This window comes from Rhinatrema bivittatum, chromosome 2 (assembly GCF_901001135.1).
Source record: "Rhinatrema bivittatum chromosome 2, aRhiBiv1.1, whole genome shotgun sequence".
Taxonomy (NCBI): Eukaryota; Metazoa; Chordata; class Amphibia; order Gymnophiona; family Rhinatrematidae; genus Rhinatrema; species Rhinatrema bivittatum.
In genome coordinates this window covers 358,291,319-358,313,647 of record NC_042616.1, presented here as the reverse complement: position 1 = coordinate 358,313,647, position 22,329 = coordinate 358,291,319, and the positions used below count along the sequence as shown (strand labels likewise).

Below are 22,329 nucleotides of genomic sequence, written 5' to 3'. Positions count from 1 at the left end.
GGAAAAGTAATGGAGTCACTGCTGAAAGAGAGAATAGTGAACTATCTACAGTCCGGAGAATTGATGGACCAGAGGCAACATGGATTCACCAGGGGAAGATCCTGTCAGACAAATCTGATTGACTTTTTTGACTGGGTAACCAAGGAATTGGATCAAGGAAGAGCACTCGGTCATATACTTGGATTTCAGCAAAGCTTTTGATACGGTTCCGCACAGGAGACTGGTGAATAAAACGAGAAGCTTAGGAGTGAGTGCTGAGGTGGTGACCTGGATTGCAAATTGGTTGATGGACAGAAGACAATGTGTGATGGTAAATGGAACCTTCTCTGAAGAGAGAGCGGTTTTAAGTGGTGTACCGCAAGGATCGGTGTTGGGACCGGTCCTGTTCAATATCTTTGTGAGCGACATTGCGGACGGGATAGAAGGTAAGGTTTGTCTTTTTGCGGATGACACTAAGATCTGCAACAGAGTGGACACGCCGGAAGGAGTGGAGAGAATGAGACGGGATCTAAGGAAACTGGAAGAGTGGTCGAAGATATGGCAGCTGAGATTCAATGCCAAGAAGTGTAAAGTCATGCATATGGGGAGTGGAAATCCAAATGAATTGTATTCGATGGGGGGGGAAAGGCTGATGTGCACGGAGCAGGAGAGGGACCTTGGGGTGATAGTGTCTAATGATATGAAGTCTGTGAAACAATGCGACAAGGCGATAGCAAAAGCCAGAAGAATGCTGGGCTGCATAGAGAGAGGAATATCGAGTAAGAAAAGGGAAGTGATTATTCCCTTGTACAGGTCCTTGGTGAGGCCTCACCTGGAGTACTGTGTTCAGTTCTGGAGACCGTATCTACAAAGAGACAAAGACAAGATGGAAGCGGTACAGAGAAGGGTGACCAGGAAGGTGGAGGACCTTCATCGGATGACGTACGAGGAGAGATTGAAGAATCTGAATATGTACACCCTGGAGGAAAAGGAGGAGCAGGGGTGATATGATTCAGACTTTCAGATACTTAAAAAACTTTAATGATCCAAAGACAACGACAAACCTTTTCCGTAGGAAAAAAATCAGCAGAACCAGAGGTCACGAGCTGAGGCTCCGGGAAGGAAGACTAAGAACCAATGTCAGGAAGTATTTCTTCACGGAAAGGGTGGTGGATGCCTGGAATGCCCTTCCGGAGGAAGTGGTGAAGTCTAAAACTGTGAAGGACTTCAAAGGGGCGTGGGATAAACACTGTGGATCCATCAAGTCCAGTGGGCGTAAATAAAGAGGAGGCAGCAAAACACTGCACGGAGCGGCAGTAGCCACAGAGGCGTTCACGGAGCGGGATGCCAGTGGCCAGTAGGTGCTCCACCTTCAGGCAGCAAAACACTGCACGGAGCGGCAGTAGCCACAGAGGCATTCACGGAGCGGGATGCCAGTGGCCAGTAGTTGGTGTTCCACCTTCAGGCAGCAAAACACTGCACGGAGTGGCAGTAGCCACAGAGGCATTCACGGAGCGGGATGCCAGTGGTTGGTGTTCCACCTTCACGGAGGGCTGCCATCTCCAAATAAAACTAAAACAAGAAACAAACAAACAAAGCAGGGGTGGGTAGGAGTATGGGGCAGGGGTGTGGCCTGCTTGTTGCGGCAGTTGCTACCCCTGGTTGAGCTGGATGTTCACTGGGATGCGGATACAGCGCTGCTCTCTGCATGGTGGAGGGGTGGAAGGGAGTTGGGGCCGGCGGGTGCTGGAAGCTCTCTGCATGGTGGAGGGGTGGAAGGGAGTTGGGGCCGGAGGGTGCTGGAAGCCAATAGTGATGGGTGGGAGGGAGAAAAAGGGTGGGAAAAATAAATAAATAAATAAATGGATGAACTGCGTGGCTTGCTGGGCAGACTGGATGGGCCGTTTGGTCTTCTTCTGCTGTCATTTCTATGTTTCTATGTACTCCTTACAAAACAAATTATTTTGGAAGTTTGCAGCATATAAGACTTTTAAATAAATAATAAATTATAGGTTGTGCAGCATAGAGAAACTCTAGTATTTTCTGCCTCTAGCACACAATGGTGGTGCAGCAGGATTTCTAGGACAGTTTTGAGTTAGCTGAAGACCAGGCTACTGGTACGCCCAGCAGAGCGAGACCGCATGTTAGCTCCCAGTCCTAGAGGGGACTAGGTAGAGAGACTTTTTGGGGGGGAGGGGGGGGTTCTTGACTGTTTAAAAAAAAAAAAAAAAAAAGAGAGAGAGAGAACCAGGAGTAACTTTTGGTTTGCTGAGTTCCTCTGGAGAAGCTTCTCCAGTTTGCCCTCTCCTTACCTCCTGCCTTTTTTCTCCTCCTGCCTGCTTATATTTTCATGTCTCTTTAAGAGCTATCCAAAAAAAAAAGAAACAGTTGCAGCAGTGGAGAATTTCTTAGCAGCTGTGGCAAGCAGGCAGCTGACTAGAACATCAGGGGAATGTGGGCCAATTAGCTGCTTTCAACAGGTAAGTTCTCTGACCTCTGGAAGGAGGGCCTTGAGTGCTTTGTCTCGGCCCATGTGTGTACAGAAGGTCGGGATGGAGAAAGGGGGATTGGAGGCGCCAATATAGCATGTGCAGGAGCAGGCAATTAGCTTCCTCTTCAGAGCCATTGTGCTCAGTTTGTGTGCCTGCCAGGAGGTCCCAGGGGAATATGCTGAGGCCCCATGGCTGCTAGCGTGCTTCCTTTTACTGCCGGAGATCTATTCTGTTTCCCCATCAAATCTAGAGCCTTGAAGGCTGCCAGTGCACCAGTTTTGTCAGGAATAGCGGCCATCTTGATGAAGCTTCCTGTACCTTTGCCAGCCCTGCAGCAGCCATGTGATGACTGAGAGGGTAAATTTGGGGACCTTTCTGTGCTGACTTTGAGGGACAAGACTTTTAATAGACCTGATTTAGGTCATCCCTATGCACAGGCCTTTTGCACTATTCAGGGGCCCGATGCAAAGAGCAAGTCTTGCTCTGGGGGGGGGGGGGACTACTGGTCTGGTTTGGAGGGTCGATTCCTGATAAGAGGGTGAAGGATATAGCGGATCCTCTTTCCTCAGAGACCGATTCCTCCATGTAGGATCCTGATAACCCCAAGGGCTCCTGTAGTTGGGGCCTCAGTGGAGGAGAGTGAGATTCCCTCAGACAGGGATGATGATGCCGTTGTCAAGAGGACGTCAATGAAGAGTGGGTGGCTTGCCAGAATGCCGGCTACTGCCTGGAGATAATACCCTTATTCAATAAACATGCACACGGTTACTGCGACTCCAACATCGCTGTAAGCTTCAACAGCAAGAGGAAATGTGGAAAAAAGGATTTGCACTCACAAAGCGGGGAGTAGCTGGCTTGTTACGGCGGTTACTACCCCAAACCAAATAAGCCTGATACTTCACTTTCAATGCATATCCAGCATAGCTCTCTGCTTCAACGGCAGGGGAGAAGAAAAACTGATACTTCACGCGTATCCAGCATAGCTCTCTGCTTCAATGGCAGGGGAGAAGAAAAACAACCAATAAGGGCTGAATAACATAGTCTGGGTAAAACAAATAAGCAAGGGTGTCGCTTGCTTATTGCGGCGGTTACTACCCCTAACTAATCAAGCTTGATATTTCACTTGGATGCAGCTCCATCACTGCTCTCTACATTAATGGTGGGTGTGGAAGGGAAATAGAACCAAAGGTTACTAAGAGCCAAGAGAAACAGATAAGTATGAGAAAAAAGTGTGAAGCTTGCTGGGCAGACTGGATGGGCCGTTTGGTCTTCTGCCATCATTTCTATGTTTCTATGTTTCAGGCTCTTTCACAGGGAGGAAATAGTGTCCTTAATTGACCTGATGGTGTCTTGTCTTTGGAGTGCGGATTCTAGGATTGAGGAGCCTCCTGCTTGGGACCCTATTAACAAGGGGCTTGAAACTTCTTCAGGGCCTTTCCCTTCCATTTAGAGGTCAAAGAGATGGTGTTGGCAGAGTGGGAGGTCCCTGAAAGTGGTCTTAGGGAGGTCAAGAGTCTTCTCAAGTTATATTCTCTTTCTCAGGAATTGGTGCAGAGGTTGTTTATCTAAAGTAGATGTAGTGGTCACCAGAAGGACTACAATTCCAGTTGAGGGGGCAACACCTTTCTCAAGAATCCACAGAATTATAAAATAGGACTTCCGTTGAAGCAACTCCTTTCTACCTTGGCTCCGCTTGTCCAAGTTTCCATCCGCAGCATTATGTTGGGGTACACACTTTTTGGGTGGATTCAGCAGCTCCAAGAGAACAGAAGCAGCCAGAATGGAGTTTGCAGCAGCTTGTTTAACAGACTCTCTCTACGATGTCTGCTTGCATCTCATCCAGAAATGTGGCTTCTTTCATTACAGCCAGGACGTTGCTTTAACTTGGCAACTGGTTGGCGGATTCCTAGTCTAAATCTCGGCTAAGAAAGCTCCCCTTCAAGGATAAGTTTCAATTCAAAGAGCATTGGGAATATCTTAAGAACCTGAGAGACCTGAAGCCCCAGAGGCTTCCTCAAAATAAACCCTGTTCTTTTTTCCATTCTGTGTAATAGCCAAGCAGCTTTCTTAGGCTGAAGCATAGACACACACTCAGCCTTTCTTCTTACAGATCATAGCATTATTCCCACTTAAGAACATAAGTTGCCTCACTGGTTCAGACAGAGGCCCATAAATACCAGCATCCTGTTTCCCATAATGGCCAGTCCACGCTACAATTACCTGGCAAATGCCCAAACATTAACTAGATTCCATGCTACTGATGCTGGTAATAAGCAGTGGCTATTCCCTAAGCAGCATGATTAATAACATTTTATAGCCTTCTCTAGGAACTTATCCGAACCTTTTTTAAACCCAGCTACATTAACAGTGTTAACCACATCCTTTGGCAATGAACTACAAAGTTTAATTGTGCGTTGAGTGAAAAAGAATTTTCTCCAATTTGTTTTAAATATGCTACTTGCTAACTTCATGGAATGTCCCCTAGATCTTGTATTATTGGAAAGAGTAAATAAATTCATATTTACCAGTTCAAGTCCTTTCATGATTTTATAGACCTCTATAATATCTCCCCCTCAGCCAAGCTGAACAGCCCTAATCTTTTTAGCCTTTCTTCATAGGGAAACCGATCCATGCCCTTTATCATTTTGGTCGCCCTTCTCTGTACCTTCTGCAGTGCAGCTTTATCTTTTTTTAAGATGCGGCAAACAGAATTGCACATTCAAGGTGTTGGCTCAATATGGAGCGATGCAAAGGTATTATTAGATTCTCCATTGTATTCATCATTCCCTTCTTAATAATGGCTAACATTCTTTTTGCTTTTTTGACCACCACAGCACACTGAGCCTTTTCCTATGTGGTAACTCCTAAAATGAAAGCTATCATCGTGTAACTACAACATTGGTTATTTTTCCCTCCATGCATCACCTTGCATTTATCCACATTTAAATTTCATCTACCATTTGGACAACAACCTTCCATTTTGCAAGGTCCTTCTGCAATTTATCACAATCCACTCATGATTTAACTACTCTGAATTTTTTGTGTCATCTACAAATTTGATCACCTCACTCATCATACCCCTTTTCAGATCATTTATAAATATATTAAAAATCACTGGTCCAAGTACAGATCCCTGAGGCACTCCACTGTTTATCTTTTTCCACTAAGAAAACTGACCATTTAATCCTACTCTCAGTTTCCTGTCTTTTAAACTGTTTGAAATCTACAGAAGGACATCATCCCTTTCCCATGACTTTTTAGTTTTCTTAGAAGCCTCTTGTGAAGGACTTTGTCATAAGCTGCCTGAAAATCCAAATAGTCGAACCCATATGAAACCAGCTTGTATATAAAAAAAAAAACCAAAAAACCCTTTAATCCCAACTTTGAAATTCCTGTTGTAGGAATTAACGAATTATCTTGAAAAATTTTAAGAGAGGAAGGTGATAGTTTCATATACAATGTTGTTATATAGGTACCATCCAGGTTACCCACATAAATTTATTATAATCATCAACATACCACTATCCACCCATATTAAATTGCTTTGTGTGTCTCATAAAAAATATTATTACTGTGAAAAATGTTTGCTAATCTCAATGTGTCTCAGCACCGTGATTACAATTTTTAATTATAATGCCAGAACCTCTTGGTCACTGGCATTAGTTGATCCCATTCATTTTTCCCCGCTCATGTTTTGTAATCGGTAATTCCGCACAGCTGAAGAGCTGGAGAAGTTTCTTCTGTTTGGCATGCTTTCACCCTGTTGAAGGATTTAATACGAAACCCGGCCATGTTGGGAACAAGGAGCAGCTAAATAATGAACAGCTAAGTAACAGGACTGATGAGCGGTAACCACTAGTTAAGTACATGGAAATAATGAACACTTAAGAATTTGGACTCTGAGCAGTAAAAATGAGTGGGTTTCGTATTTCACTAGAAAAAATCGATCCTTGCCAACTCTGGACAAGGAGAGAGAGGTGGAGGAATATAGCCTGCTACGGACCTTGGATGTCAAGCAGCAAATCTTCAGGTATGGGAGGTTTCTAAACCTCTCAGGAAAATGGGCCAGCTGTTTATACTCGAGTGGGAGTAAACAGGGTGAGCTAGCGTCATGGGCTACCATAGCCCGCTGGATTAAGGTTTCACGGCTGCGTATGTGGATGTGGAGCAGCCATTTCCTAGTTAGCAGCTCGATACAGCAAGGACGCGATAGAAAGAGTGTGGCAGTGCCGGGCGTACCCTCGTGCGCCGCACGCACAGTTCGGATCACATACCGCTCGATACTCTATTTAAATTGCTTGCAAATGCAAGCCGCGTCCAACCCGTGTCCAACGCGCGTCCATGAAGCGCAACCCTTTTTACTGTATAGGCGGTATATTCAGTGCCTATACAGTATCCCGGGTGCGCTGGTACCTGTCATTTCAAATGTCAACTGAAATGACAGGTACCAGGAAGTGGATCCTGAATTAAACCAAAGAAAACCTAAACCTAAACCAAAAAATCCCGAATCATTGCAGGCGAAAAGTGCTAGACATGTAAAGTGTAAGTGTAAGCAAAGTAAACTTACTTTTCTTTCAGCCCGGGGGTCAGCCGGCGGCGAAAGCGGCTTCCAGCGGCCCCCGCCGGCGAAGATTGAGGAACGCACGCCCGTATTGAACGTGACGTCACGCACGCCCGTTCATACGCTTTTGCTGACTTGGGGGCCCGTCAATTTGGGCGCTCAAGCCTGCGAAGCGTATGGGCGAACGCCGTGAGGTCACGCACGCCCGTTCATACGCTTTTGCTGACTTGGGGGCCCATCAATTTGGGCGCTCAAGCCTGCGAAGCGTATGGACGAACGCCGTGAGGTCACGCACGCCCGTACTGAACGCGCGTGCCTGACGTCACATGCTGCAAGATGGCGCCTGGGGATGAAAGACTGGCTGATAGGAGCTGGCAGGCTGTAAGACACCAGAGAGAGAGCCAAACAGAGCAGACAGAGATGGAGGGAGGAAAGTGCTGGTATCCAGAACGTGGAAAAACAAAAAACTAGACTCTGTGTTTATATTTTATATTCCACAGAATAAAAAATTACAGACTGAGGTTTAGCCCTTTTTTTTTTGCCTCGGTGGCAGGTTCCACGCATAAGAGGGCGGGCGGAGAGCTAAAGATACCGCTGAGGTATTTAATTCTCTATCATAATTCACTTCTCCTCCAGGGTATACATATTATTTACATCCTTAAATCCATCCTCATGAGCTTTACAATAAAGATCACTGAGCAATGCCATTTTAGATGCCACTATCTGGACTGACAGATAGTGGCAGTCTGTATACAGATCTGGACTGCGGCTTCCAGATCTGTATACATTATTCAAATGAGGTCTTTCCAGAGACCTATACGGTGGGATATCACCTCCCTTTTTCTGGTGACCACTCCTTGTTCTGGCTTTTGCCATCGCTTTTGCCATCACCTTATCCACCTGTTTGGCACCTTCAGATCATCAGATACCATCCCTCCACTTCCCACTCTTATTGCATCCCACTTGCATCCCACTTATTTTTGAACACAGCACCTTTCAACACTTTTTCTCCCTCACTCCTTCCCCTTGTTCACTCTCCCTCTTCCGCCCACTCGGTCTTACTCACCCTCTGTCTCCTACTGCCTCCCTCCCCCTCACTCTCACCTCCCTCCCCTTCCCTCAGTCACTTCCCCCTCTCTCAATCCCATCCCCTCTCCCTCAGATGCATTGGTGAGGGTTCAGGGTTAAGATTGGTTTTCCAAATACCCAACTTCTAGTGAAAGCTTCATGAGAGATAGGGGGGTGAACGGCAAGCCCTTGTGGTGTGTGTATATTTATTCAGTCTCTATTGATGGGCAGTACTTTCTACTGTTTGTAGGTTAGCACTCATTCCATTAGGGCTCAGGCAATATCATGGGCGGAGATTAGATGGTTGTCTTCCGTCGAGATTTGCTGAGCTGCAACTTGTTTTTCTTACACAACTTCCAGGCATTATCACCTGGAGGTGCAGGCCCAGGAAAACGCGACTTTGGCGTGTGCAGTGTTAATTGGACCGTGGGCAGCCTCCTACCCTGTTCGGGAGTAGCTTTGGTACAACCCAATGATGTGGATTAACCTGTCCAAATGAAGAAATTACTACATACCTGATAATTTTCTTTTCTTTAATGAGGACAAATTATTCCACTTTCCTGCCCTTGGCTGCCAGATGGTGGTGCTATTGGCCTCCTTAGTGGCTGTGTTTCCAGGGATTACTAGTAAGCGTCAAATCCAGTCTCTAGATTAGTAATATTACACTCCTTGTCTAACAATGTTTTCCTGTTAACTGAGTGTTTGAATGGTTGTCATAATGGTTATGATCATGTATTCTTTAGTTGTCTACAGTTGGCTTTTGCAGAAAATACTGGTGGGCTGATGCCGGGGCAGGGGTGTATATACCATGACTTCAGCTTTGCTCCATCTACATCTGCTGGTAGAGGTGCATAACCCACTGATGTGGATTAATCTGTCCTTATTAAAGAAAATAAAATTATCAGGTAAGAGGTAATTTCTCACGAAACCCACCCGCCACCCCACGGAGTTGGGTACGCTTGCGATTTATTATGTTATTTTTCGCACGCTCTTTTTTGCTATACATAAGGGAGACCCCTGCTGGATGCAGGGTTATTGCCCAGTAGGTGCCAGTCAAAGTTCTAGAAACTTTGACAAAAGTATTCCGTGATTGGCTCCATCAGATAATGTCACCCATATGTGAAGACTAACATCCTGCTGTCCTGTGAGAACACCTGTTACAGGTAAGCAACTCTGCTTTCTATCTCCCCCATCAGCAGAAAGGCTGATGCCACCTGTTTGGTGCAACAAGCCATGGGATTCGAGAAACTGCACAGACCCCCACCGTGGAGTCCACCCTAAAAAAGACCTGATCCTCCCGAAATGGTTACACTGTTGATATATCTGTATCCTTACATTTCTTTACTTTGATAATTTAGAACAAATCCTCAAACACATTCATGAGTTCAGCCTTTCTCATATCGCTCTATAGGAAATGCCACTCTGTAACCATTTCGGTGATATCTTGTGAAAAGGGACCGTGTGCGCATTTCTTTCATAAAAATATTGAAACAGCACCACAGTAGCCCCTGAGGCAGGTCTAAACACAGAGCGAAACTCGGCCAGAGTTGGGCATACATACTGTGATAAATAATCATTTTTACTGATCCGTCTTCTTCTGGTTGCTATATTGCAAAATTGGATCGGCTTCCGTTGTGCTTTCTGAGGAAATATTATACTCCAGCCTCCAGGGCTCATAGGCCTCGCACCAACTCCAGGGGCCGCCCTCGCCAACAGCGAGCTCAAAGGCCCCAACCAGCGCCCCAGCAAGCCTCGGCCACGGGGTTTTGACTGGCAGCAAAGGAGCGGAAGTCAGTTGATCCGTACCCCTGACACCAGATCCCCCAGTAGGAGGCAGGCTCTTTGGCTTCATCCATCGCTGGGAAGAGATCACGTTGGACCGCTAGGTCCTTGTTATCATCCGTCAGCGGTACCTTCTAAACTTCAGTCAGCTCCCAGAGGCCTCTCCCCCTTGTCCATCGTGGGGTTCGCCCACCCAACAGATGGAACTCTCCGCCGTCCTTGTAGTGAGCGCAGTAGAACCAGTCCCTCACCATTATCAGGGTTGAGGGTTCTATTCAAGGTATTTCCTCAATCAGAAAAGGAATGGCGGCTTTCGCCCCATCCTCTACCTCAGGGTGTTGAACAAGTTTCTCGCAAGAGAAAAGTTCAAGATGGTCTGTCTGGGCATGCTGTTTCGACTCCTCAGAAGAGGAGACTGGCTCTACTCCCTCGATCTCAAAGAGGCTTATGCTCACATAGCCATTTTACCCGGACACTGGAAGTACCTCAGTTTTGTGATGGGGAAGGCCCATTACCAGTAAAGGATGCTGCCCTTCGGGCTGGCTTCAGCCCCCCGCGTTTTCACCAAATGCCTAGCAGTCGTGGCCACCTATCTCAGGCATCGGTCAGTGCATGTATTCCTGTACCTAGATGACTGGTTGGTCAAGAGAGGTTTATGCGCCGGACCCTGAGTGCTCTGACCCTGACAGTGCAGTTGTTGCAGACTTTACGGTTTGTTATTACTACCCCAAGTCTCATCTCTGTCCGTCTCCTCAGCTGGACTTCATAGGAGCCAGACTGGATAATGGCGCAGGCAAAAGCATTTTTGCCCAGGGATCAGGCTTTCTTCCTCGCCTCGCTGGCCACCCTTGTCCGGAACAGCCAGCAGATATCCACTCACCGTCTGCTAGGCCACATGGGGCTTCCATCCATGTGACCCCTCTCGCCCACTTGTGCATACAGTGGGCTCAATGGACCTTGCAGTCCCAATGGCAACAAGCCTCCCAAGTGCTCGAGACCCGTGTTGCAGTCACGGATCCTCCGAGAGGGTCTCTTTCCTGGTGGGAAGATCTCTCCAACTTGGAAAGGAGACTTTCCTTCCAAGTTGTACTACCTCAGTGATCCTTACCACCATTGCCTCTCCTCAGGGCTGAGGAGCCCATGTGAATGGTATCCACATGCAGGGTCTCTGGACCACCTCCGAAGCTCACTGTCAAAATAAACTTCTGTAGCTTGGGCGATCCATTGTGCCTTGTCTGTGTTCAGAGACCAGTTGTTGTACAAGGAAGTCCTGATTCAGATGGACAACCAAGTATCAATGTGGTATATCAACAAACAGGGCAGCATGGGCTTGTTCCTGTTTTGTCTGGAGGCGGTGCAAGTGGAGACCTGGTCACAGGGGATGTCCTTGCGGGCCACATACCTGCCGGGGCATTGAACGTGCTGGCAGCCTCACGAATATTGGCCAAGTTGTTTCGCTGGTGGGGTAAGCCGGATGTGGACCTTTTCGTCTCCCCTCACAGCCACAAAGTGAGCAAGTTCTGCTCCCCTGCTGTCAGGGGGGCAGGCATCCAGCCTGCGATGCCTTCTCCCTCCACTGGGGGAGAGGCCTGCTATATGCGTACCCTCCTCTACTTCTCCTCTTCAAGACATTGCTGAAGCTTCTACAGGACAGAGGGGGACCATGATACTTGTGGCATCCTTTTGGCTCCTACAGGTCTGTTTCGGCTGGGGACAGCATCCGGGGATGCTGTCCGGCTGGGGACAGCATCCGATCTCATCTCCCAGAATCAGGGCACCCTGCACCACCTGAACCTCTGAGCGTTGGCTCTGACAGCTTGGATGTTGAGAGCGTAATTCTGCAGCCTTTGCCACTCTCGGACTATGTCTCTCAGGTACTGGTGGCATCTCAGAAGCCTTCCACCAAGAAGTCCTACAGCTTAAAGTGGGAAAGATTTTCCATCTGGTGTGCGGGGCATGACTTGGATCCTTTCTCATGTCCCCTCCCCCAGTTGTTGGACTATCTGTGCACCTCTCCGAGTCCGGGCTTCAAACAGACGTGGTCAGGATTCACCTTAGTGCTGTCAGTGCGTACCATCGGGATGTCGCTGGCACACCCGTTTCGGTGCAGCCTTTAATAGGCCATTTCATGCAGGGCCTCCTCCAGCTGAAGCCCCCTCTTCAGCCTCCTGTTGCATCCTGGGACCTCAACATCCTCCTGGCACAGCTCATGTGCCCTCCCTTTGAGCCGCTGCAATCTGATGTTCCTCACCTGGAAAGTTATATTCCTGGTGGCGATTTCTTTGGCTCGTAGAATCAGTGAGTTCAGGCTCTGGTTACATACCAGTCATACATGAGGTTCTTCCACGATCATGTGGTCTTGCGTACGCATAGTAAATTTCTGCCCAAGGTTGTGACTGATTTCCACCTCAATCAGTCTATTGTTTTAACCACCTTTTTTCCGAGGCCTCATTCCCACCCAGGGGAACGGGCTGTTCATAGCTTGGACTGCAAAAGGGCCTTGGCTTTCTATTTAGACCACACAGCTGGCCACAGGCAGTCCACTCAGCTCTTTGTGTTCTTTGATACTAACAGGCTTGGAGCAGCGGTGAGTACACAGACCTTGTCTAACTGACTGGCGGATTGCATCGCCTTCTGCTATGTGCAGGCAAAGTAAAGGCTTACTCTTCAGGCTATGGCAATGTCAGTGGCTCATTTGCATGCAGTCCTCATCGTTGAAATTTGCCAAGCCGCAACCTGGAGTTCTTGTCACACATTTGCGGCTCATTACTGCTTGGACAAAGATGGGTGTCAGGACAATGCCTTCTATCAATCCGTCCTGCACAGCCTGTTCCAGACCTGAATCCAACTCTTCCTGTTCATGCTTCTTGTGAGAACCAGACAGTCCCCTACCGACCCACCGCGCCACAGTTGTTGTGGTGCCCGTTGGCACCTTGGTCGGTTGCTGTTGGTTTCTCCTGTTAACAGGGACAGTCTGGAGCTTGGTATTCACTCACATGTGAGGACTACCATCCTGAGAAAGTGCAGTTGCTTACCTGTAACAGGTGTTCTCCTAGGACAACAGGATGTTAGTCCTCAGGAATCCCACCTGCCTCCCCATGGAGTTGGGTTCTCCTTCTGGTTTGTTTTGTTTTTTCACTCTTATTTTTATCTGTTACGAGACTGAAGGGGGTCTTCGTGTGGACACGCGGATAGCAGCAGGCTGAGCATGCTCAGTGTGCTGGTCAAAGCTTCTAGAAACTTGCACAAAGGTTTTCCATGCCGACTTCCATCAGATGATGTCGCCCACATGTGAGGACTAACATCGTGCTGTCCTAGGAGAACACCTGTTACAGGTAAGCAACTGCACTTTCCCTTCATATCAGACTGCATGCATGCACACTGCGTTAATAAATATTTACGATCCCCCTGATAATAGTATCTGGATCGCCATCATTTTATCTTATGATTATCTTTATTATTATCGTATGGGATCACCAGACAAAGAGACAACTAAAGGCCTCTGCCTGCCTTTAATAGGTGTCAAAGATCCTAAGGAGTGCCTGCCTGCTTCCGCAACAGTCCGCAAATGACCTGCAAGCTCATGCACCATCTCAAAGCGGGTGGACTTATTACAAGGAGCAGGCCTCCTATACACCGCACAGGTAGGAGGATCGCCAAAAAACAAAGCCACTCGTGGGAGAAAGGAGAAGAGGAACAACTGCAAGCTCGCAGCTGTTTTAATAGAAGCTTCCTGAAGTCACTCCATTCTCAGCTCTTCCTATTGGTTCTTGTTCCCTATGCCACTACGTTTTATTTATTAATCTCTCCCCCTCCCATCCCTTCTTCCGTCCCTATCCCCACCATCCCCCTCCTCCTTTCTTCCCCACCTCCTTCTAGCCCCTTATTATATGGGATGCAACTCAAGCAACTGCACTTGTTGTGGCCTTGTTTCTCTCCAACCTTCAGGCTCATCATCTTTAATATAAGTTCCCTTCTTGAATCCCCCCAACAAGGATCCTTGTTTTATCTGCCTAAGACAGCTTCATCAGGGGGTGTATATAACTGGAGAATTTATAAAGGGCTCAGATATAAACTTATAATGTAAACCCTTGGAGATAGGGAAATATCTACAGTATCTGAATGTATTCCTCTTTGAAGTGCCACAAAAGGTGGAATATAAATCAAATTAACAATTCCAGTGTCTTCTTGGGCTCCATCTGTGAACCCCTAGGGAAGACAATATAAACCAAAAATTCAATTTTTGCCTAGTTTAAGGAGCATGTTTCTGATTTGGCAAACTGCATTCCGAGACTAATACATAGTACTTATACATGATCCTCATGTTTTGCTAAATACAGTGTCTCATAAAAAGTCTTCACATCATTGTTGATTTTTCACATTCTGCTGTCTAGAAAATAGAAATCAAAATGCATTAAAATAGGAGTTTGTTTTACTGAACTACACAATGTACTGTACACTTTCATTACAAACGAATGATAAAAATATTCCAAAAATAATTAAAAATAAACAAGGAGTCTTGATTGCATAACTCTTACTACTATTTCACATTTCTGTAGTGCTACTCAACATATGCAATGCTGTACAAAAACATAAGAGGCAGTCCTTGCTCAGCAGAGCTTACAGTCTAAGCAAGAAAAATATACAGGTCAAAAGACTTGCAGTTTCATATAGTAAGACAATGGTTACAATTAGAGACTTAAAGTGGACAATCAGGCTTAAGATTTAAAAGCAGCCTCAAAAAGATGGAATTTAAAAAGGCGAGAGAGGGAGCATGATGCACCAGCTCAGGAAGTCTATTCCAAGCACATGGGGCAGCCAGGTGGAAAGCACAGAGTTGGGAATTAGCAGTAAAAGAGAAGGCTATAGATAGGAGTGACTTGTCTGATGAGCAGAGTGTATGAGGAGGAGTATAGAAAGAGATAAGAGGAGAGCTAGTGAGGAGCTGCAGAGTGAAGGCACATGTAGGTGAGTAAGAGGAGTTTGAACTGTATGTGGGAACGGATAGGGAGCCAACATAGCGACTTCAGAAAAAGGGTTATATAGGTGTAGCAACTTTGGCGAAAGAAAAGTCACACAGCTGAATTTAGGACAGATTGTAGTGGAGAGATAACGTGCTGGGAGACCTATGAGGAGCAGGTTGCAATAGTCCAAGCATGAGGAGATGAGACAGTGGAGAAGGGTTCTGGTAGTGTGTTCAGAAAGGAAGGAACAGGTTTTGGTGATATTATAAAGAAAAAAATGGCACGTTATAGCAAGTTTTGGATATGTGTAGAGAAGGGGAGAGAGGAGTCGCAAATAACTTGGTTTGGGATCCCTCATTTCCCAAATGTCCCTTAATTCTTTGGGGTCACAGAGAATTAATGAGGCATTTGGTTGTTTTCCCACTTTAAAAAAAAAAAAAAAGTATAGTCCTTTCTATCTTCTCCTTCCTCTCTCTTCCTTGATTACCCTCAGATTACCCTCAGGTTCTGCTGTCAGTTTCAGTAGGTAGGTCCTCTCTTCCATACACTTTGTATTCCAGTGTTCATTATAGTGATGTTCTAAATGCCTCTGGTTATTCAAAATACAGAGTTCAGGCCAGAAGGACTGGGACAAGTTGTCTGGGAGCAGGCACAGTAGTCAACGGGTCAGATCCAAGGAAAGCAATCCAGACATCAGCTACCAGGAGTTAGGCAAAACAGATATGTGAGCCATCGCACCAGCAAAGGCCTGTCTGGTCCTTCTGGTCTTACATCGTACTCCTCATTAGGACTCCACCGTCTCTTGTTCCAATTATAGATCCCTGACAGGGGGGAGAGGGGTCCCAGAGAGACTATATAAACATATATACATGGGGGTTTTTGCTTTCCTTGTAGTCCTTTAGCTCTATTGCCTCAGATACTGATGTCCTCCGGTTCAAATCCTGGGGTTCCTGATGAAGTTTCAGTTCCTCTTGGCTGACCGTTGTTTGTATTAGCAAACAAGATCAAAATAGACCATATTCCTTGACTAACCCAGAGCAAATACAAAACAAACTGAGCCTAAAACCAGAGTGGTGTAAGGGCAGACTGGAGAGAGAAACAAGTAAGTAATAGAATAAATATAAATGAAAACAAGTTCAAGGCTGAAAGGAAGTTTGTTGCCACTAGCAGTTTAGGATCTAACTTTAAAGCTTCCTTGACATCTCACATGAATTCCAGGAGGGCCTGAGGATGCTGGAAGCAACAGTAGAAGCAGCTTACAAAAAGCAGCAATTTCCTTAATGACAGTTGATTAAGAGCTTAGAGGTGCTGGAATTAATTGTTAGCAAATGCCCTGTACATCATCAGTTTAAAAATATCAGTGAGTTTGTAAAACAGTCAAGACTTGCCTGCATAGTAGTAGTCACAAGCTATGTAGCTGTGCAAAACAGAAACATCTTAAACAATTTTTAACACAATTTGGATTATGTATTTTCATCAAAAGAACATTACTTTATTATAAGAAATCACTTCTTATGGCAGAATTATTTATGGACAGATCTGATAGTAAGAACTGGACATGAATCTTCATATTATCTGGTATAAATCATATATAATTCTCTTTCTTTCTATGGTAGTGTTCCTCTTTATGTGCAAGTTGTGACCACCATCATCAGTGGTAATAGGCCCCACACTGGTATGATACTACAAAAATAAATTATGCACAGCACTGGGATTGTTCTGTACAACCACTCACATTAGAGGTAACACAGGTGTCAATATTACACTGTCTAATACGCTACAGTTTCTAATTTCACTTGGCTAATATTTTCAAATGTGGAGGTTTGTTGCTGAATATTCACTATACCATAATTATGTGTATATATTAGGAGTGTGCATTTTATTTAAGGTATAATGAAACTACAATGTGGGATGAATGAATACAAAATTGTGACTAGTCTTCACAGTTTATGCAGCTATATCTAATTAGATGCTGTCTTTTTGTTGGCACTCAGCATTTCAACAGGTACCCATCTAACAATATCAAATTAATTTATTTTCTCTTTGCAGTAAAGTAAAAAAAAAAAAAAAATCAGGTTCCATACTCAGATGATTTAGTAACATAGAGAATGAAGGCAGATAAAGACCAAAATAGTCTATCCAATCTGCCCAGCAATTTCTTTTTAATTTTTTTTTTTTAAGTTTAGTTTTAGGGTGGTAACAACTGCTGCACCACGCAGGCCACCCCCCAAGCCTTCTGTTACGGGTAGTTGCAACTGCCACTCCATGCAGGCCACCCCCCAAACCTAAATATAAACTATAGATGTAGCAGAAAAGTTACCACGTTTCTTCATGTCCATTCTCAAACTCTCAGAGATCCTCTGTGTTTGTCTCGTGCTCTTTTGAATTCCATTACCGTTCTAATCTTACCACCTCTTCCATGAGAGCATTCCATGCATCCACCACCACCCCTTCCATGAAGAAATATTTCCTGAAATTGTTCCTGAATCTTTCCTCTTGGAATTTCATATCATAACCTCTAGTTTTACAGCAGTTATGCTTGCTTTTGAAGTTATTCCTTCTCTGTTTTTTATCCACATAAATGTGTCATTACTGATCAAATTATTTTCTGTTTGTTTTCAGTCTCCTACAGTTACTATTGAGAAGTTCCTTCAAGCGCTCTCACTCGCAGTAGACAAGCAGTTCGAAGAAAGGAAAAAACTGGCAGATATTTGACCTTGTTAAAATATTCTAATTGTATTTCTTCATGTTGATATTTTATCATTTTTCAACAACAAATTTTATGTGTAAGCAGGGCATGAAATTTCAAGCCCAACTGCGCTAAGACAAATAAATTTCTTTTGCCAGACTTGTTTACTCCGAGATTGCCATCTTTGGGGATGGGGGAATGGTTAGAGAGTAAAGGAAAACTTGATCAGGATTTTCAAGTTGCAGTGCGGACACTGAGACACTTGTCCTACAGGTTGGTATCACCAACTAATTGATTCTCTTCCTGTTTCCTTCTCTTTACTTTGTAAATGATATGTTCCTGCTGTCATTAGCACCTATCATGTACTACTTCCACCTTGCATATTTATTTCAGGGTGAGTACAACACAGAAATTCCCAGGATCTTCTCTTCTCACCCTTGTTTGTTCTCTTTCTTTCCTCCTTGGTCTAAATCTCTCTCAGCTCCCTTTCCCACCTCTTCTGCATGCTCTTTCGGTTCCTCCTCCTCCTCCTCCCTTTGCTTGTGCTCCCTCTCTTTTCTAGGCTCGCTCCCCTTAATTGTGCTCTTTTCCCACAACCTCTTTCTTATTGCAAAATGGAGTGCAGGATCACTCTAACAATATAGCACAAGTGAACTGTAGGAGGGAAGCTAGTGCTCTCATCCCTTCCTGTGATTTGTTGGATGTTATTGTGTGCTTATAGCTAGTGGACCATGGGAGCAGTGGCGTAGCCAGAACTGGTTTATTTAGGGGTCCCAAGTTAACATGGGTGGACAGTAGGCTTACAGGACTGAGCCCTACTAGTTGTAGTCTTATCCATAAATAATGTGTTAGAGTGCACCTGACAGAATTTCTAAGTAATCTGCAATAGCTGTTATGCATCATGAGTGAAACTTTAAAATATTTTAATTTAATTATTTCAAGCACTTACCAAAATTAAAAATGCTGTATTAATCTGTATTAATTTTATATTTAATGTAGTTTATAAATTCACACGAATAACATGTAAAAAGCAAAGAACACAAACAGATCCATGTCATGTAATAAAACAAATAGCACTGTATATTTTCATGAATCCTCTTTCTAGAAAAACAGATCATAACTATAATAAAATAGGCATAATCATAAGAATGAGTGCAGAGCAGAACTAGGACAGTTCACATTACAGATCATAAGAATATAAGAAATTGCCATGCTGGGTCAGACCAAGGGTCCATCAAGCCCAGCATCCTGTTTCGAACAGAGGCCAAACCAGGCCACAAGAACCTGGCAATTACCCAAACACTAAGAAGATCCCATGCTACTGATGCAATTAATAGCAGTGGCTATTCCCTGTACATGCCAAAAAAAAAAAAAAATTCTGGTATCACCGCAGCAAAAAAAAAAAGTACTTCCACTTCTAAAGACTTTGTGAAGTAACACGCAAAAAAAAAAAAAAGACATCTAGAAACTTGCTATTCCATACAAACAAAGCACTAATTCTCAGGAATCCAAAAGCACTCTTATTTATAAAAGGCAGCAATACAAATATTACACCAGGCCCTAGAACACTAATACACCACCTACTGGGCAAAGGGAACAAGGAAGACTGGTACAAATCCCTACTGAGAAAATGCCCACTAGCAGAAATACTGCCCCTCAGTCACACACTGGCAGAACACAGACCGACCCTTACCTAAAACAAAAATGGGGCTGCAACTCAGAAACCAAAATATGCAGACAGAAAAAATAGCCTGAGAAACCAGATTTTGAACAGTGGAACTCTAAAGAAAAAGCAAAATACAAAAATATAAGAAATGTACATTCTCACAGGACAAGCAGGATGGTAGTCCTCACAAATGGGTGACATCGAGGATGGAGCCCTGTACGGAAAACTTTTCTGTCAAAGTTTCAACAAGCTTTGACTGACACTAGCACACTGGGTGCACTGAGCATGCCCAGCCTGCAATTATCCCTGTGAGCCACAGGTGTCTCCCTCAGTCTTCTTTTTTCCGCTCTGCAGTCAGCATAGCGGTTGGAGCTCTGTGAGGATTTTTTAACTAATTACCTCATGGAAACACTTAACTTTTCACTTCAAAAAACACTTTTCCCTGCACAGGTCTCCCTCCGCGTACGTTTTTACGACGCTCGGTGAGTACTAATTCTTATTTTTCGGTCAGTTTCTGTCACTATCTTAAGGCTGTTAACTGACTGAAGCCTTCCCTTCCCCCATTTTTCAGTTAGCTTTAAACAGCTTGCGAGTATCTCTGTGACACTCTGCTTGCTTATGCTAGTGGGGTAGGGATTTTTTCCTTAACTTTAGGACCTCTGTAGCTTCAAGTCCTTTGTTCCCTGGTACCCTCACGCAGTCGATACCCTATCGCTACACCGGGACCCTCCTAAACCGCCCTGGGCTTTTATATGTCATCAGTGCCCCTCCCCCCACGGTGCCCTGATGCCTTTATCCATGTTTTTTGCTTTTCAGTGCTACCAGGCTTTTTCCTCCTACACACTGTTTTTTTTCCTTGGGCTTCCTCGGTGCTGTCCCTACCCGGATGCATGCCATTGACGCACACGCTGTTAGTCACTGCCATGCATACTCGGGTCGCCGCCACCGCTGCCCGAGACACTTTTTAACGATCCCAGGGTCACTTCATCGATGCCACCCCCCCTTTTGGGGATGCCATCGATGCCCCATCCTCCCCGCCGATGTCCAGCCCTTTTCCATCGGTGGGCATTGGTGCCACATCGATTCGTCGGTGGGCATCGATGCCGGATGGTCCCCATCGGTGGACATCGGTGCCGGATGGTCCCCATCGATGGACATCGGTGCCGGATGGCTTGTCCGTCGATGGCATTGGTGCCGGATGGCCGTCCGTCGATGGCATCGGTGCCAGGTCCTTTTGCATCGATGGACACCGATGCCCAGGTGTTTCAACCATGGGCATCTATGTTAGAATGCATCCATCGAGGGCAGTCGATGCCAGGCTGCTCCCATCGGTGAAATTCGATGCCCAGGTGGGTCCCATCGGTGGGTATCCATGCCGGCTCGATTCCGTGGATGGGCGTTGATGCCAATGCCAGCCTTATGGCTGGCATCGATGCCCATGCCGATTCCAGGACTGGCGTTGATGCCGGGATGGAATTCATCGACTGGGAGATCCATGCCATCGATTCCATACGTGTCCATATCGATGCCACGGACACACGAGTCTGGGGCACCGATGCCATGTACACTTGGAAATCTGAGTCTGTCCAAATCGATACCGTCAACGTCTGTGGCCCTATAGTTGATGCCCGTGGCCATGCCACAAACGGCATAAATGCCCGCCTCCATGCATCGATGCCCTCGACACCTCCGTTTTCCTTCGGTGTCCTTGACGCCCTATTGATTCGACTTCGACTCAGTCGATGCCGGTATCTTTTTCAATAACGGCAATGTTTTTCGATTATTCGATTCCACATCGTTTCAAAGATACCTATGCCACTGCTGTCAGTGCCCGTCACTGTCATCATTCTCCTGGCCAGTCATCGACGATTTTTCATACCCATTTTGATGATATCCTCGAAGCCCCTTAGGTTGCCTTCAATATCGTCAATACCGACATAGCACCGCCACATAATACCCTCGCCTCCTCACATTGCTCCATGCTTTGGGTTCTTTTTTAAGCCCCGTATTAGCTTAAGACACTCCATTGTGTCAGGAGCAGAGCAGGCGTGCTGACAGTTCGTCATCGATCGCCTTCCAGGACGACGAGGGCTTCCATCTCGGCGCTGGGGAAAGACCGGGCCGAGCACCGTGGCACCCATCATCGCCGACATCGTGATCGTCCGCCGCTGACGCCATCCAGCACATCGGTGCCATCCTTCTCCAGGCTGGACAACGCTCGGGCAGAGCGACATCACCACTGCCATCAGCACTGTTCCTACAGTTTTGGCAGTCCTTGGTGATCCAGAACTTCCGGATCCAGGTCAGACAGCTTCTGCATTGGCGTCACGACACATCGAGCCGCTGTGACGAGGGAAGGGAACATGAGTTCCGTTAGGGCTCCTCTGTTCCTGGCGTGCCCCACCATCAAGTGGTGTGGGACTATGGCCATCTGTTACACTTAGCAGTCTAAACGCCACTCACGCCTGGCCTGTCTCCTCTGTACCTGTGCCACCATACCGGGTTTCAGAGCGAGATGGACGTTTACGTCCCCGGCCTTACCCTCGAGGACTCCGGAGACCGTCGGAGTCAACAATCTTCACCGGCTCGTCTTGCGGCGATCCACGTCGGATGGTAAGTACCCGCTTCGGCGGCATTCCCATAGAGTTGTGTTCTCCCATTCGGACCGTGGTTCGAAAAGTTCTGGGTCATGTGCCTTTTAGAACTGTATTAGTGTCACATATCGCTATGTTAGCTATGTTAGCCACAATATCAGGAGAACCCCTCTATCTTCTTGGGATTGCAGCAGGGCTTCTTCTCTTGTCAGTAACAAGTCCCTGTGCCGACCAATGCTCTGACTCTTGGTTCCCTCCCAACCAAGGTCCAGCTGCATTGGCTGATCTGCTAAACATGAGATTCAGCAACCATTGCCCCATGTACAAGTCCACCTTGAGGCCTGGCCACAGGTCTCAGTGTCTCCTTGTACAGCATACAGAAATGCGGGTACCACTTACCGCTCACACACCTGCAGGAGCCTACATGATATCCTCCATTGGGACACCTCCTGGTCTCCCATCTGGTCAGATATCAGAGCGGCCACCCCACCTTGTACCAAAGTCCCGGTACACTCCCCCAGGCGCTACGAAGTG

The 22,329-nt window shown here is 46.0% G+C and overlaps 1 protein-coding gene across 1 annotated transcript in view; it reads left to right on the top strand.

Moving 5' to 3' along the window:
- Nucleotides 1–17,694, top strand: part of TRIP13 (thyroid hormone receptor interactor 13) — a 193,184-nt gene extending 175,490 nt beyond the window's left edge. Inside the window, 1 exon segment of the mRNA XM_029589932.1 lies at nucleotides 17,469–17,694. Within this exon segment, the coding sequence (XP_029445792.1) occupies nucleotides 17,469–17,561 (93 nt within the window). The 3' untranslated portion in view covers nucleotides 17,562–17,694.
- Nucleotides 17,695–22,329: the final 4,635 nt, after the last annotated feature.